General features: G+C 45.1%; 1 protein-coding gene across 3 annotated transcripts in view; it reads right to left on the reverse strand.

Annotated features, from left to right (window-relative positions):
* LOC143282094 (zwei Ig domain protein zig-8-like) overlaps positions 1–18,357 on the reverse strand; it is a 330,851-nt gene that overhangs the window by 254,620 nt on the left and 57,874 nt on the right. For 2 of the 3 annotated variants that reach the window (XM_076587583.1, XM_076587581.1), the window contains exon 2: positions 5,153–6,149. In XM_076587583.1, coding sequence (XP_076443698.1) covers positions 5,153–5,258 — 106 coding nt within the window. In that variant the 5' untranslated portion in view covers positions 5,259–6,149. Of the gene's footprint in view, positions 1–5,152; positions 6,195–18,357 lie in introns of those variants that run through there. The other variant, XM_076587582.1, reaches the window with a different exon arrangement.

Genomic DNA, 18,357 nt, shown 5'->3' on the forward strand with positions numbered 1-18,357 from the left:
GCAGACAGACAGACAGACAGCACAGAGAGAGAGAGCAGACAGACAGACAGCACAGAGAGAGAGAGAGAGAGCAGACAGACAGACAGCACAGAGAGAGAGAGCAGACAGACAGACAGCACAGAGAGAGAGAGCAGACAGACAGACAGACAGCACAGAGAGAGAGAGCAGACAGACAGACAGCACAGAGAGAGAGAGCAGACAGACAGACAGACAGCACAGAGAGAGAGAGCAGACAGACAGACAGCACAGAGAGAGAGAGAGAGAGCAGACAGACAGACAGCACAGAGAGAGAGAGAGCAGACAGACAGACAGCACAGAGAGAGACACAGACAGACAGACAGACAGACAGACAGACAGAGACAGACAGACAGCAGAGAGAGACAGACAGACAGACAGACAGACAGGAGACACAGAGAGACAGACAGACAGTCAGTACAGAGAGAGAGATACAGACAGACAGACAACAGAGAGACAGACAGACAGACAGACAGATAGAACAGGTCGATGCCAACAGCACCCACAGAACAGGTGGCGGAGCACGGTAGATGGGAAGTATCAACACATCAGACAACTGCTTTGACGCCCTGGAACTTCCGTCATCAAATCGACATACAGACATTGTCCAGGCTTCACTAAAGACAAGGAACTGTCTATAAAAAGAAAAGAAAAAAAAAAGAATATTCCAAAAGCAAACTAACAAATAAACCATGTGATTCAGGGGAAAAAAAAAGTGAAAGGTTAGAGACATAGGTATACACGACACAAAGACCATGTCAGTATTCAGTGATCTCTAAAACTATTGCAAAACGATTGTCCATCAAGATGCAAGTGGGGGGAAAAAAAAAAGAAAAAAAAAAAAGGAATGCGAAAGAATGGAAAAGAAATAACATGGAATGGCGGAATAGGTTGATGGTATAATGTGTGGGTTTATACCAGCTTGATAATAACTATACTGTTATAGTTCAGACCAACTTAACAATACACTGTATAGTTCACATCAACTCTCTCCTTCCTCCTCTCTCAAGCCCCTATGTCTCTCCTGCCCTCTCTCCCTCTCCGTCTCTTCCACATGCAAACTGAGAGAGGGAAGGGGAAAATGAGACAGAATGAATGAATGAATGAATGAATGAATGAATGAATCTTTATTTTCCAAGAGTGAAGACATTAGCACTTTGGCCGACTTACATAGCTGCCGTTGTTCTAAGAGACACACAAACATATACGCATATAAATGTTGTTATACTTAATATATGTATAATGTACAAGGAGAAAGAGAGAGAGAGGGGTGCAGGAAGACAGACAGACAGAGACAGAGAGACAAACAGACAGACAAAGTCCCGAGAACCCAGTCCAAGTCGATCAAAACAGACAAGGTGACACTGGAGACAACTGTCTGCCCAAGGGAACTAACCACAGCGGAAAGGGAAGGAAGGAGACACACTGGTCCCTCTTCACAACTGCTGCTGCTGCTGCTGCTGCTGCCAGGGAAAAGCAAAGACACGCTGCCCTCTTTTTTCCCTTGGGAAGATGTGGCTGCTTTGGTGGAGGGTGGTGGGTGGTTTGAAGAGGAAAGGAAGAGGGTAGTGCAGTAAATGATCAAGGGCAGGCCAATGAATATGAAACGTCACTTGAAGAGCGAGAGCGAAATGAAGTAAAAGACCTGCCAACCGTCCACCTGTGTTTTCGGTATTTATTGTTTATTGCTGTGTTCTGCCAACACCACGCAAACATTACAGGTAGGAGGGTGGATGGTGGGGTGGGGGGTGGGTGGGGAGGAAGGAGGGAAAACAGGTTGTTGATGATGATAACAGATTCCCCTCCCTCCCCCCTCCAACCCCTCCCCCCAAAAAACAACAACAACAACAACAAACAAGCAAACAAACCAACAAAACAAAAAACGATCATCTCCTCACCATGTGTGTGGCGCACCCTCTCCTCACACCCTCCACCCCAGACCATCCTCCTGATCCTCCTTCCTTCCTTCCTCACCCATGACCATAACTCCTGACCCCCCCTCACTGAACCCCTGTCTGTCAGCACTGACCTCTGCTTCCGTTCAACTTTCCCGAAAGCACCAGCGGCATGCAGCAGCTGAGAGCAGCGACACGTTGGTATCAACGACAAAGTCAATAACAACTCCAAAGTTAACGATTGTTTGCAAATAAATTCCAAGCAGCATCAATGGAGGAAGCCCACATCTACAAGACCGAGAAGTATGCTAGTCTTGCCAGCAGCCTGAGAGAATCTGGCTACCAAGCCAAAGTCCTCGCCATAGAGATTGGTGCAAGAGGGTTTGTGGGCGCATCTGCCTACAGCCTCATGAAACAGCTGTCGATTTCTGGCAGAGAGAGGACACGGGCTCTCAAGGCATTGGCAGAAGCAGCAGAAAAGAGTCCCAGCTGGATCTGGTCGAGGAGGAATGAAAGGAAACTTCATAAAGATTAAAATTCCCTACTCAAACTAGGCGTACACACACACACACACACACACACACACACACACACACACATGCGCGCGCGCGCACACACACACACACACAGAAGGGGGGGGGGGGGCAAGCCCACACATTCAAACAGCGCCGAACAGTAAATCCCTGGCGCTGCTTTGTGTGTTGTGACTTAATAAGTCCTGCTCACGTTTCGCAACACACACACACACACACACACACACACACACACACACATACACACACACACACACACACACACACACACACACACACACACACACATTTACACCCCACCCACCCGAACATCCACCCACAAAAGAGCCTAGCCAGCGATCAGTGGGGCCTAGCCCACACATTCTGACAGCGCCGAACGCTAAATCCCGCTGTATTGTTGCGCGTTGTGTCTTAAAACCCAAGCTCACGTTTACCCCATCACGTCTTTCCCGGTCAGCCAATGACAACACCGCCAATAAGTAACCAACAGCTGGGACGCCGGCACTGCTAAGCCACGTGACCCAGGTTCCAATCCCCTCCGGGCCTCAACGCCCTGGCCCACCTGGAGTGTGTAACGCCATCTTCCTTTCGGTTTTTTTTTTTTTTTTTTTTTTTTTTTTTTTAACTCAGCCTCAGGAAAATTGGAAGGGATCAAGCTAAACCGGCACGCGCATGTTGGGAATAAAGAGAGTGAGGGGGGAGGGGGGAGAGGGAGGGAGGAATAGAGAGAAACGGAGAGATTCAGAGAAAAAGAGAGTGAGAGAGACGGAGACAGGGACAGGGAAACACGCAGAGGACAGAGACAGAGAGGGAGGGGGAGAGAGAGAGAGAGAGAGAGAGAGAGAGAGAGAGAGAGAGAGAGAGAGAGAGAGAGAGAGAGAGAGAGAGAGAAGATGGAAGGGGAGAGAGAGAGGGTGGGAGGGGAGAGAGAGAGAGAGAGAGAGAGAGAGAGAGAGAGAGAGAGAGAAGATGGAAGGGGAGAGAGAGAGGGTGGGAGGGGGGAGAGGGAGAGAGAGAGAGAGAGAGAGGATGGAAGGGGAGAGAGAGAGGGTGGGAGGGGGGAGAGAGAGAGGGGGAGAGGGAGAGAGAAAGTCAAAGACAAAGAGACAGACAGACAGACAGGCAGAAAGAAAGACAGACAAATAGGGACAGACATTGAAAGAGAGACTGACACAGAAAGACAGTGACAGACAGACAGACAGACAGAACGCATACAGAATTTGATTTGATTTTTTTTTTTTTTTTTTTAAAAATCAAATGCCAACGTTTCGATGATGAACAAGGACTATGATGGATAACGGTGCTGACTTGGAAGTCCACTTAGGTCTTGAACCACGCGACAAAAAAGCTGCACTGTGTAATCCGTTTTAATTTACGAAATATCGCGGGCTGAACCAGGCTCGAGATATACAAACACCTGCGATGTTGGTCACCTTCAATGTGCAAGCGCGCATGTGTGTGTGTGTGTGTGTGTGTGTGCGCGCGCGCGTGAGGGATTAGGGGAAATGGTTGGGTTTACGTGCACGCTTGCCTTCTTCTCTGTGTCACTCTTATCTATTTCTCTTCCCAATTCTTTTCCTTTATACAGTTTCTTCCTTTCTTTCCTTCGCTTCTCTCTTTCTTTCTTCATCTAGATTTTCTTTTTCTTTTTTTTTTCTTTTCTTTTTTTGTTCTTTTATTTTCGAGGGTGGGGGAGGGGTAGCAGTGGGAGCTGGGGGGGAGGGGAGGGGAGGGTAAGGTTCGTTCTTTCATTCTCTTTTTCTCCCTTTTTCCCCAGTGGTAAAGGGAAACATTCGCTGATTCTCTGTCTCGTTTTTAACTTCTTTCTTCACCTCTCTCTCTCTCTCTCTCTCTCTCTCTCTCTCTCTCTCTCTCTCTCTCTCTCTCTCCCTCCATCTCTCTCGCTCGCTCGCAAGAGTTGTTGTTTGGAGGGGGAAATTCTTCATGGATTATTGAAGTGAGTCAGTCCACGGAAAATGTGAAGAAATGTGAAGTTGTGTGCAAACAAAACCCCAGCAAATCGCCCCATCACTCACCGGCCCACCCTTACACTAACCCCCCCCCCCACCCCCCCCCCACGGCATCCCCCTCCCCCCTCCTCTCCCCCACCACACCCCACCCAAAGCCCCCCCCCCCCCCCAAACCCCCCCTCACACACATTCTCCGACACAGCGGCCATCACCACAAGTTAATATCACAACAGCCGGACAATCCTTTTCCTCGGATGCACACAGTTGCACCCTTCAGCAGCAGATGGGCCCTGAATGCCATTGATTGCTGAAATAACAGTCCCGAGATGTGCTGCGCTCTCAAGACTCTTGATGAACTCATTTCGAGCGAGAAGAGGAAGGAGACAGGGAAGAAAAAGGACAGAAAGAAAGAAAGAAAGAAAGGAGAAGAAAAAGAAGAACCAACGACGGAACGAAGGAGCGAAAGACCGAGTGAATACAAGGAATGGATGAAGAAAGTAAGAAAGAAAGAAAGAATGAATGAAACTAAGAAACGAGTACAAAAAATATAAAAGATACAAGCAACACACACACACACACACACACACACACACACACACACACACACACACACCACACCACACCACACCACACATACCGCACACACAGAACACAACACAACACAACACCACACACACACACACACACACACACACACACACACACACACACACAAAACACACCACAGTAAGGTACTCACTGATAAGGTGAAGGAGGAGGAGGAGGCGGAAGAGGAAGAGGAAGCAGCCGCAGTGACGACAGCACGCCGGGAGCCAGAGGGCGCTGCTCGCTGCCCGCAACACCATCCTGCTACCAGTACTCCAAGGTCAAGGTCACGGCAAGGCTGTCCCAGCGGACCTCACTGGGGCCCGTCATGGCTGGACATCAACACTGACCAGGACGTTGGTGAGAATGTAACTAGGGGGAAGTCCCGTCTGCGGGGTCCACGTGAACTGGTTCACAGGTTGGCAGGCTGGGTGAAGGGGTACGGAGGGCGGTGGAGGGGTGAAGTGTGGGTGTGACACGGGAGGGTCAATGGTCAGGAGTCACTTCAGCTGCTATGACGTCGGTCGGAGATGTCTGTCACACGCTGATATCAGTGCCCGTGGAAGATGTTTTGAGGAATGCGCTTCTCGATTTTTTGGGTTTTTTTTCCTCTCTTAAACGTACTCCAAGCCCAGAACTCTTCATATCACTCGTGTTAAGATCACCGATGTATAATATGCCTTGATATATCATTGAGAAAAGCAACAACAAATGTCTCAATGCATCACCAGAATAAAGGACTCAATGTAACATCATAATTATCAAGGAACTCGACGCATCCTCAAAACAAATGACACCCTCGGAATAAAAGACTCAATGCATTCTCAAAACAATCTGTCGGTAGCTGGCGAACAGAATTCTCCCCCACTGTACAACAAAAATACGGAGAACTCGGGTTGTAGAATAAGTACTCCAAACAATACGAAACTTTCGTCTAAGAAAATATTACGATGCTACTCAGGAGTAATACGACTACTTTGATAAAAAAACATATTCCGAATGATACACTGTTTGCGCTTACATTATCTGCTTGACTGTGGCTTGTTGTCAGCTTAGCGTTACGTAAAGAACCAACGAGTGGAAAGATGGCAAGATTCAACACTTGTCAACATACACTTCGGCCTTCTGTCATTAGATAAACGCTGTCAGAACTGAAAAAATAAAATCTTTGTAGGACGTGACAGATCCGTTCCGCGGGACAGACCAATACCACGTGTTGATCTGTTGCTGAATCCAACACACACACACACACACACACACACACACACACACACACACACACACACACACACACACACACGCACGCACGCACACACACGCACACACACACGCACACACACACACACACACACACTACATACACTAAACCCGCATGACTAAACGCATACCCCTCACAACCCTTACACGCTAACCCAGCGGCACTGCCCAATTCACTGTGATCCAATTTGTGTCCGGAATCTATCACCACGTCAGGGCAGAAAAGAGAAGTAGGGGTGACGAGCGGTAGTCGGTTGTGTGTGTGTGTGTGAGGGGGGTGGGGGGTGGGGGGTCTGTCTTTCTCTCGCAACCGCTGTTTCCGCTCAAGTGTGGGCAGAGCGCTGATGGTGTTTGCTGACGGCGCTGTAGCCTGCTCGCCCTGTTAGGGCCCCAGCCCCACCTCCTGGGCAACACAGCACAAACACACAACGCCCTGTGGCGCCGTGCACGGTCACTTCGGGTCACCACCGTCCCAGCGTTGCACGTGTGACGCCGCCACTCTGTATCACAGCAGTGTTGACGTCGGTATTATGCATATGTAAAACCCACACCGGTGCTGACGTCGGTGTTGTAACACTCAAACCATTGTTGACGTAGGTGTTGTAACACTCAAACCACTGTTGACGTCATTGCGACACCCACACCACTGTTGACGTCAGTGTAACATACACACAAGTGTTTGCGTCAGTTCAACACATACACCATGGCTGACGCCAGCATAACACATTCAGCTCTGTTGCCGACAGTTTAACATCCGCACCACTGTTGACATTAGAATAAAACTCACATCATTGTTGACATCAGTATAACACTCAAACACCACTGCTCACTGCTATCAGTACAACACCTACACCAGTGTTGACGTCAGTGTCATCACCTGCAACAGTGCTGACATCAGAATAAAACTCACATCACTGTTGACATCAGTATCAACACCACTGCTCACTACAATCAGTACAACACTTACACCAGTGTTGACGTCAGTATATCACCTACGCCAGTGTTGACGTCAGTATAACGCTCACACCAGTGTTGGCATCAGTACAGCACTCAACACCAGAGTTGGCATCAGAAAAGCACACAACACTAGTGTTGGCATCAGTATGATTATCACTTACAACAGTGATGACATCAGTGCAACACACCACACACCAGTGACGATATCCTGAAGAACACACACACCCACACAAAGTGATGACATCCAGCAATCATCAGCGAAACCTCCTCTCAAGGCTAAACCCAAAGATCACCCCCAGAGCAATTCACAACACCGGCAGCCGAAGCAACAGCAGCTTCTCTGGCTGGAACCGTGGGCAGACAGCCAGACAGGCAGACAGGCAGGCAGGCAGGCAGGCAGGCAAGCAGGCAGCCAGGCAGCCAGGACCCTGTGAAATGAAATTAACCCATTAAACACAATCAACGGCATTGTGGTCACTGTAACTGCCGGCACGCCAGCGCTAACTGCATTAACATCCAACGAATTGAGCGCCTCGACGAGAGAGGAAGCGGCACTTTGCTTTCAATTCTACACGCGCTTGTCCAAATCGGAAGCGGTGTTTTCATTAAGGGAATGGCTGGAATGGCATCCCGTGGGGGGCTAATTAAGCTGATTACTGTTCTCCGTTCTTCCCACCACCACCACCACCACCAACAACACCACCCTCCACTCCATCCATACCTCCGCTACCAGTGCCCGGTTTCCAACAGTGTGCTGGCACACGGCACGATACCCAGCAGGCAGAATTACAGAGACTATGCTATGAATTCGTATGGGATAAAAAGCCAGATAAAATTAAAAGAAAATACTCAATACATAAAGTTGCAAATGGAGGAATAGGTATACCAGACATAAAAAAGTTTATACATGCTCTTAAGATAACATGGATAAGGAAATTATACACAGGAACACCAAAGTGGAAGAGAATCTTACTTATAAAATGCCAAGAAATTAACTCACTAAATCTTTATGGTTCAAAAAAGTTTCTGACTATCGAATGTAACCAATTTTGGAAAGATGTTTTTCAGGCATACTCGAATTTTACGAAACAAATAGAATTAAAAGAGTCACACGAGGTACTTGCAGAGCCCCTCTTTTATAACGACAAATTTAGAGTTGGTAACAATACAATCCACTACAAATGTTGGACAAATAAGAATATATATCTGGTTAGAGATGTTGTTGATGAGAATGGGTGCTTCCTTAGTTACACATGCTTTAGAGAAAAATATAATATTAATGTAAATTATTTAGTGTATATGGGATTGATACATTCGATAAAAAGTTACTTAATTACACATAATATTTATCTAAGTGATAAAACCTGTAATGAACAATCGAAAGCACTACACTTAATATCCTCTACTATGAAAGGCTCGCAACTATATTATGATATACTTCTTGAACCACTCTTTATTTACAATATAAGTTCTTTTGTTAAGTGGGAGCAAAAATTAGATATCATCGTTAATTGGGTAACCACCATGAAGCAAATAAAAAAAGTAAAAGAGATAAAATTAAAGTGGTTTCAAATTAGAATTTGTCACAACATTTTAGTTACAAACAAAATTCTGAAGAAAATGGGTATTACAAACAGTGACAAGTGCAATTTTTGTAAAAATGAAATAGATTCAGTACAACATTATCTATGGTTTTGCAAGTTCTCTCAATTGTTTTGGAAGGAATTAGAGAACGTCTTAAAAGAAAGATGTGATACTTGCTCAAACGTTAAGTTAAACATAGAATTAGTTCTATTTGGAAATGATGAAATTACAAAAATAGATGAAATTTTCAACTATATTATTCTTGTTGCAAAATATTTTGTTTATAAATGCAGAATAAATAAGATTAAACCATGTATAGAGCACTTTTTGAATGATTTAAGAAATAGTTATAAAGTAGAAAGATATATGCATTCAATGGAAATGTTAAGTGCTGTATTTATGAGAAAATGGTGTCCATATATAAAACTTCTTGAAAACAGTAACCCATAACAAAATAGTATGAAAGATCAAAATGCACAATAATAATGAAGGCTCAATGATATATATATGTATGTATATATATATGTATGCATATATATGTATGTGTATATGTGTGTGTATGTATGTGTGTGTGTGTGTATGTGTGTATATATATATATATATATATATGTATATATATATATATATATATATATATGTGTATATATATGTGTATATATATGTGTATATATATGTGTGTATATATATATATATATATATATATATATATATATATATATATATATATATATAATTAAAAAAAAAAACTTGAACAGATGTACGTGAATGTGTAAGTATGCGAGTATGTAAATAATATATGCATGTGTGTATTCATGTGCACTTATGTGTCTGCAGTAATAATGTTTAACACGACTGTGTAATGGGTGTTTTATATAGTCACGTATAGAAAACTAGAGGAAATGTGTTCATACATAAGATATCCTATGTGTGGGTTGTGTTCTTTTCACATTACGTTAGCGAAGCAAAGTGTCCATAACTCTATGCTGATGCTATTATATGTTATAAAACTGCACTGTTACACATGATGAAAATGTGTCCACCTTGACCAAATTAAGAACAATATATTATAAGTATAATGACTTATGATGACGATGTTATTGTTAATGTACACTGTATTCATTTTTTTTTCTTTCTTTGTTTTTTTTCCCCTTTCTTTTCCATCTACTCTGAATTGTTATAATGAATTTATGTACAAAATAAAACGGTGGTCGACCCAAGAAAGTCCGGGAAAAAAGGAAAAAAAAAAAAAAAAAAAAAAAAAAAAAAAAAAAAAGAATTCGGGAGACCCCTCTGTGTGTGATGGGGGGTGTTGGGGGGGGGGAGGTTGTGGGGGTTGCGTGCATGTATCCGTGCGTGCGTGTGTGTGTGGGGAGAGAGAGAGAGAGAGAGAGAGAGAGAGAGAGAGAGAGAGAGAGAGAGAGAGAGAGACGAAACGAAACGAATCGAAACGAAACGAAACACATTTTATTTCGAGAGGGTAGCCCTCTCGGCTAAAAAAAAAAAAAAAAAAAAAAAAAAAAAAAAAAAGTTTTAACAACAGAACAAATACATGAAAATAGTCACCCACAATTTATCTTCCAAAAACAAGAAAAGAAGAGAAGAACGAAACATAGAGACACAGGCAGACAGACAGAATGAATGAGAGAGAAAAAGTGATATATATATATATATATATATATATATATATATATAGAGAGAGAGAGAGAGAGAGAGAGAGAGAGAGAGAGAGAGAGCTACGCCTCAAAACAAAATGCTTACACTCTGCCTCTGGTGTGTCTAGATCTGCACACACACGCACACACACACACACACACACACACACACACACACACACACACACACACATATACACACACTCATACCACATACGCAAACGCACACTCCCTCTCTCTCTCTCTCTCTCTCTCTCTCTCTCTCTCTCTCTCTCTCTCTCTCTCTCTCTCTCTCTCTATCTCTATCTTTCTGTATATATGTATGTATGTATGTATGTATGTATGTATGTATGTATGTATGTATGTATGTGTGTGTGTGTGTGTGTGTGTGTGTGTGTGTGTGTGTGTGTGTGTGTGTGTGTGTGTGTGCGTGCGTAAACCAAGACGACATTGTTTCAGCTGTTGTTGTTTTGTGTATTTCCGGACGACAGAACACCGTCTCCAACCCAGGAACCCCAACACTATCACCAACACCGACGTGCATCGCCTCACCAGTAAAGGCCCGTCACCCACACCACCGGTCCGGTTGTGTCCCCTGACAAGCCGTGGAGATCGTCCACGCTCAGAGTGGCCGGCCCTGCCTCCTGGAGGGCCGATAACTTATCGGTAGCGCCGCCTGGCTTACGGCTCTTAGCCATTCCTGCATGGACAATGAGGAAGCGTCGCACGTCTGGTGTCATCCGCGGGCCCCTAGTGGGCCTCACGGCATTAAATGATGGACTGATTGCAACACGCAGCGTCTTCAGATCCTTCTGATAGGCCGCCTGATAAGAGGAACGTGACTCGTCACGTGACTGTCACGTGACCCAGTGACTGCCCGATAAAGGCTGAGGAATGATACATGACAGACAGGGCTCCCCCCCCCCCCCCCCCCTCCACCCTCACCCACCCACCTCCCCTCGAACAGCGAAACCATGTCCTCAGCACCGAACCGAACAACTTGACGGTAAAGGTAAATACCAACAGGTCATTGACCTCAACTCTAACGTGATCTTAGAGGGCAATGCTAACAGGTTACTTATTTGAACGCTAATGACATTAAAAGGGTAATTCCAATAGGTCATTTACCTCAACTCTAACTTGATCTTAAAGGGACAATTCAGTTTCAATTTCTGCTTCAGTTTCCCCGTTTCTCAAGAGACAAATCCATAAGTCTAACATCACATCTGCTAGACAGATGCCTGACATCAGCATAACCCAATGCGCTTGTCAGGACATGAGTGCATGCTCATCATATTTGTATACCTGTCAGGGTGGGTAAATTTCATGAGAACAACACTCTTGTTGCCGTGGGTTCTTTCTTTTTTTTTTTTTCAGTGTGCCAAGTGCGTGCTGCATACGGGACCTCGGTTCATCCGAATGTCTTGACAATCAGTTTGATTTCCCCGTCAAACGTGGGCGAAAGAGCGAGAGCAGGATTCTTCTTCTTCTTCTTCTTCTCCTTCTTCTTCTTCTTCCTTCTCCTTCTTCTTCCTTCTTCCTCTTCTTCTTCTTCCTTCTTCCTCTTCTTCTTTCTTCTTCTTCTTTCTTCTTCTTCTTCCTCTTCTTCCTCTTCTTCTTCTTCCTTCTCCTTCTTCCTCTTCTTCTTCTTCTTCTTCGTTCGTGGGCTGCAACTCCCACGTTCACTCGCATATACGCGAGTGGGCTTTTACGTGTATGACCGTTTTTACCCCGCCATGTAGGCAGCCACACTCCGCTTTCGGGGGTGTGCATGCTGGGTATGTTCTTGTTTCCATAATCCACCGAACACTGACATGGATTACAGGATCTTTAACGTGCGTATTTGTTCTTCTGCTCGCGTATACACACGAAGGGAGTTCAGGCACTAGCAGGTCTGCACATATGTTGACCTAGGAGATCGTAAAAATCTCCACCCTTTACCCACCAGGCGCCGTCACCGTGATTCGAACCCGGGACCCTCAGATAGAAAGTCCAACGCTTTAACCATTCGGCTATTGTGCCCGTCAGAGAGCAGGATTCGAACCCAGGCCCTCATGGACACTGTATTGACAGATAAGCGTTTTAACCATTCAGCCGCCTTGCTCCTTTAAATGACTATATCAACAGATTAAACTGACCTTAAAAACTGACCTTAAAAATCAATGGCAATAGGTCACTGACCTCAAGTCTAACCAGACCATAAAGGTTAATGCCAATAGGTCACTGACCTCAACTCTAACCTGACCTTAAAAGGCAATGTGTGTGTGAGCGTGTGAGTGTGTGTGTGTGTGTGTGTGTGTGTGTGTGTGTGTGTGTGTGTGTGTGTGTGTGTGTGTGTGTGTGTGTTGCTGGTTTTAGCCTATCGACTGTTATTGTGGTGTTGGTTTTTTACCAGTTTTAATTTATTTTATGGTGTGCGTGAACACATTTTGTATGCGTTTTTAACGTGTCTGTTAATGCACGAATGAATATCCATGTGGATTAGTGAAGTATGATTGATCTAATTTGATTTGATTTGATTTGGTCACCCGGTGGTCTAGGAGGCAGCTCCCATGTTTTCCTCTGACAAACGCCGACGACCTCAGACCTTCACTCCCAGCACAGACATCCAGGACAGAGTTCCTTCTCCCGTCCACTTCCCCTTGCTACTACGGACCTCCCACCACACGAAGAGACATCCAGCAACCCCCCCCCCCCCCTCCATTCCCTCCCCTGCCCCCCACTCCCACCCCCACCCCTCCTACCCCCACTCCCCCTCGAGCGACAAAACCTGCTCAAAACCAAGCGTTATTTCATTCCTAAATTACAAGTCCTCATGTGCAGTGTAACATTGCCACACACATGATTGTCGCTACGTATTGTTGTTTGCCTTTTGCCGATTTTGTTTTTACCATGTGCCCTCAACGGGGATCTTTTGGAATAAAAGCTTGAAACTTGAAACAGCACCAAGACCTTAGCCTTGAACAACTTGACCCTATAATGGAGTGATGGCCTTGAGGTAACGCGTCCGCCTAGGAAGCGAGAGAATCTGAGCGCGCTGGTTGGAATCACGGCTCAGCCGCCGATGATTTTCTCCCCCTCTACTAGACCTTGAGTGGTGGTCTGGACGCTAGTCATTCGGCTCAGACGATAAACCGAGGTCCCGTGTGCAGCATGCACTTAGCTCACGTAAAAGAACCCACGGCAACAAAAGGGTTGCTCCTGTCAAAATTCTGTAGAAAAATCCACTTCGATAGGAAAAAAAACAAACTGCACGCAGGAAAAAGAAAAAAAAGAAAGAAAAAAAAAGGGTGGTGCTGTAGTGTAGCGTCGCGCTCTGCCTGGGGAGAGCAGCCCGAATTTCACACAGAGAAATATGTTGTGATAAATACAAATGCAAATACAATAAGCGCGTCACACAACAGTTCGTTAAACTCTAACTCCGGCAAACCTCCTGCTTCTATAGTAATCGTCCACGACTATCTCCATGCACTATGGGTAGGCAGGGTTCCTGTGTCCCACCCAGTCTCCAGCAGTCTGCTCTCTACGCAAAAAGGACGGGTGCAGAAGGGTGGATGGTGGCTCGTGGCTACAGCTGCTTCCAGTCTGGAGGCATGGGAGCCAGTACAGTCCGGTGTTTGCAGGCGGCACGGCGCGGGTCGTCGGCCGGGCGTGAAGACCGGCTGTCCGCAGTACTGGTCCTGAAGAAGGCTTTGGGAAGGGAGGGAGAAGAAAACAACGAGCTGCCGCCTCCAACAACAAACTGCGAGGTTTTCTCACAACATGACCGACTGACCACCGCTGCGAACAACAGCAGCTGACAACAGCTGCGAACACACGTGCACTAGTACGCACGCACGCACGCACGCGCTCGCGCGCACACACACACACACACACACACACACATACACACCCTTACATACACACATATACTCACACACTCAATCTCACACAGACACACACAGACACACGCACACACACACACACACACACACACTCACACACACACAACACACACACACACACACACACACACACACACACACACACACACACACACACACACACAAACAAACAAAAAAACAAAGTGGTTTTTCGCAGTGCTTTGAACAGCAACGTCGCCTGCCAAGGCGTTTCTTCAATGCCCGCAGTCCTGTATGCACTGAACACACGCACTGGACAGAAAATCTTGAACTTGGGGCAAAAGCCAATAGCTCACCACAGCTAACTGACCGTGGATATACCAGACTGTCACTGCACTAAGGTGCGTGTTTTGCGCCAATACGAACTGCAACCCCACCCCCTCTCCCCCCGTATTGTGAATAATACTACTACTTTTTTTTCCTTTTTTTTTTTTTTCTCAAGGCCTGACTAAGCGCATTGGGTTATGCTGCTGGTCAGGCATCTGCTTGGCAGATGTTGTGTAGCGCATATGGATTTGTCAGAACGCAGTGACGTCTCTTTGAGCCACTGATACTGATATTGATACTAGTACTGATACTGATACTGATATCCAGACTTGATTAGCGCGTTGCTTTTATGCGAAGTTCAGGCATCTGTTCCTTTATTATCTTGTTGTTGTTTTTTCTTTTCTTTCTTTCTTTCTTTCTTTCTTTTTCACATTTATTTTGCTCATTTATCATCCTTTTTTGTAATATTATTATTATTAGCAGTGGTATTTTTATGTATTTTTCTATTATTTATTTATTTATTTATTTTTTATTACCTTTATTATTATTATCATTATTATTATTATTATTATTATTATTATTATTATTATTATTGTTATTACTTCTTTTTTTTTCTCGAGGCCTGACTAAGCGCGTTGGGTTACGCTGCTGGTCAGGCATCTGCTTGGCAGATGTGGTGTAGCGGCGTACTATGGAAGTGCCCGAACGCCGTGACGCGGACCACACTGACGCTTTGACACCTCCTTGAAACTGAAACTGAAACTGAAAGTCAAACAATAATTATGATCGACAATTATCTCCTCTCGTAGCGATGACAGCCTCTCTTATCGAGCAAGTTGGTTGTCAGATGTGAGACACACGTGTGTTTGGACAGGGTTATGTGTTGTCCCTTGTTGTTGCTGAAAGCTGTGGTTCGATTTGTTTTAGGGCTTTCCCTTACACCCCCCTCTCTTTTCCCTTCTTTCCCTATCTCCCTTCCTCTCTCCCTCCTCCTCCTCTCTATCTATCTGTCTGTCTCCCACCCCTCTTCGCCCGCCCTCTCGAGACCAAGAGAGTTACACCGGAAGTTCGCAGTGTGAGCAGGTCGTGCAGCTGAAGCAGAACATCCACTTCCGTGCTGCTGATGCTGATGATGCCGGCAACATGACAGCAACGGAAGATGCTCCTTTAATCGTCTTCACCCGGGTTTTGGGAATGGAGGGCGAAGGGAGTGGAGGGGGCGGGAGGGGGCGGGGGGGGGGGAGTGGGGGGAAGGGGGGGGGTTCGTGCACGTGGTTCATGCCGAAAGGATTTTTTCCCCCCTTTCCTCAAGCAAAGCGAATTCCCCTCGTTCCTCAGACACAGCGCATATTCCTCTTTCCTCAAACAAAGCGATTTCACCCTTTCCCCTTTCCTCAAACAAAGCGCTTTTTCCCCATTCCTCAAACACAGTATATTTTCTACTTTCGTCAAACAAAACGCATTTCCCTCTCTCCTTAAACAAAGCGCATTTTCCCCTTCCCTCAAACAAAGCGTATTTCCCCCTTTCCTCAAACACAGTATATTTCCCCTTTCTTCAAACAAAGCGCATTTTCCCCTTTCCTAAAACAATGTGCATTTCCCCTAGTCCCCTTTCCTCAAACAAAGCGATTTTACCCTTTCCTCAAAGCATATTTCCCTTTCCCCCTTTCATCAAACAAAGCGCATTTTACCCCCGTTTCCTCAAAGTGCATTTCCCTCTTTCCTCCACAAACAAAGCGCATTTTCCCTTGTCCCCTTTCCTCAAACAAAGCGATTTTACCCTTTCCCCAAACACATTATATTCCCCCTTTCCTCCAACAAAGCGCATTTTCCCCGTTTCCTCAAACAAAGCGCATTTCCTCCTGTCCCCATTCCTAAAAAGAAAAAAGCGAGTTTACCATTTCCTCAAACAAAGCGCATTTTCCACATTCCTCAAGAAAAGTGCCTTTTCCCCTTTTTTCAAACAAAGCGAATTTCCCCTTTTCTCAAATATCCTTAAACAAAGCGCATCTTGTATGCCCTTTCCTCGAATCGCGTGTCCCTATTTCAAACACAATCACATTTTCGCCCTTTCCTGAAAACAATGTCATATATGGTGAAGGGAACACTATAGAAACACCACCGACACCACAGAAAACAGCGTAATAAAAAAGGTGGCTTGTCGTCTGTATCCACACAACAATTACAGCGTTTGTCTTCCTGAAAGGGAAGATGGGGGTGGGGTGATGACAGGGTGAATCCAGCAGAACAGCTCCCAGTTTCCAGATTCCGGCCAGTCAGTTTGAAAGGCACGTAATATACTTGGCGATGTCATCAATGCTCTCTCTCTCTCTCTGTCCATCATCAAAATACCCGTGTGCCGATGACAGTCCGCTTATTAGCAACTGACACATAAGCAGCCCCCTAAAGAGACAGAAAGCGTCCTCAATCATGCGCCGTTTTACCAAAGTCTTTCCACACCTGTCATATTTTTTTTCCCATTTCCAAAGCCCCCCTCCCCCCACACCTCCCCCCCCCACCCCCCCTTCACCTCCCCCGACCCACCAACCCCAGCACCAGCTCTGTGCCTGACCAGCCAACAAGTCCCTTCTCAGTTTGATCAGTGTCAATTTCAAGGAGGCTCCAGAGCGTGCAGGCGGATCCATATACGCTGCGCCACATGTGCTTTTAAGTTTCTAGTTTCAGTTTCTCAAAGAGGTATCACTTCGTTCGGACGAATTATTTTTTTTACGAAAACGCTGCACCACACCTGGCTAGACAGATGCGAGTCAGGCTTGAGTGCGTGCTTGTGTATTTATGTACCTAGAGGAGGTGCAGGGTAATGTGTGTGTGTGTGTGTGTGTGTGTGTGTGTGTGTGTGTGTGTTGGAGCTCATGTGCGTTTATATGTATTTGACTGTGCTTTCATATCTGTGAAACTGCATGTTCGGTGCATATCTGTTATGCAGGTGTGGGTGTATATGTGAATGTGTGTCTTCATGTTTTACATCTATTTGCTTATTTATCATCATTGTTGTCTTATTTATTTATTTATTTATTTATTTATTTATTATTATTATTATTATTATTATTATTATTAATTTATTTTTATTATTATTATTATTATTATTATTATTATTATTATTATTATTATTATTTTATTATATTATTTTCATTACTACTACCTTTTTTTGGAAATATCATAATTATTATTTATTTATTTATCTATTTATTTATTTATTTATCTTTTTTTTTCTTTTCTTTTTTTCTCAAGGCCTGACTAAGCGCGTTGGGTTACGCTGCTGGTCAGGCATCTGCTTGGCAGATGTGGTGTAGCGTATATGGATTTGTCCGAACGCAGTGACGCCTCCTTGAGCTACTGAAACTGAAACTGAAACTTATGTACCTCTCAGAGTGGGGTTTCGTCTACATAATTCTGTCACATAACAACACTCTCGTTGCCATGGTTTCTTTCTCCGAGCGCCATGTGTGTGTGTGTGCGTGCTGCACACGGGACCTCGGTTCATCGCTTCATCCGAATGCCGAGACGCTCCGTTTGATTTTGCAGCCAGAGTTGGGAGAGAGGGCGACCGAGACTCGGACCCAGGCCCTCACGGACAATGTACTGGCTTGAAAAAAGAACAAGAAAAAAAGAAAAGAAAAAAAGGAAAGAAAAGAAACGGAAGCAGATGTCTAACCGACGCACAGACCCAATGCCTTCTGAATTCTAAGTTTGGGAGAGAGAGAGAGAGAGAGAGAGAG

This window comes from Babylonia areolata, chromosome 5 (assembly GCF_041734735.1).
Source record: "Babylonia areolata isolate BAREFJ2019XMU chromosome 5, ASM4173473v1, whole genome shotgun sequence".
Taxonomy (NCBI): Eukaryota; Metazoa; Mollusca; class Gastropoda; order Neogastropoda; family Buccinidae; genus Babylonia; species Babylonia areolata.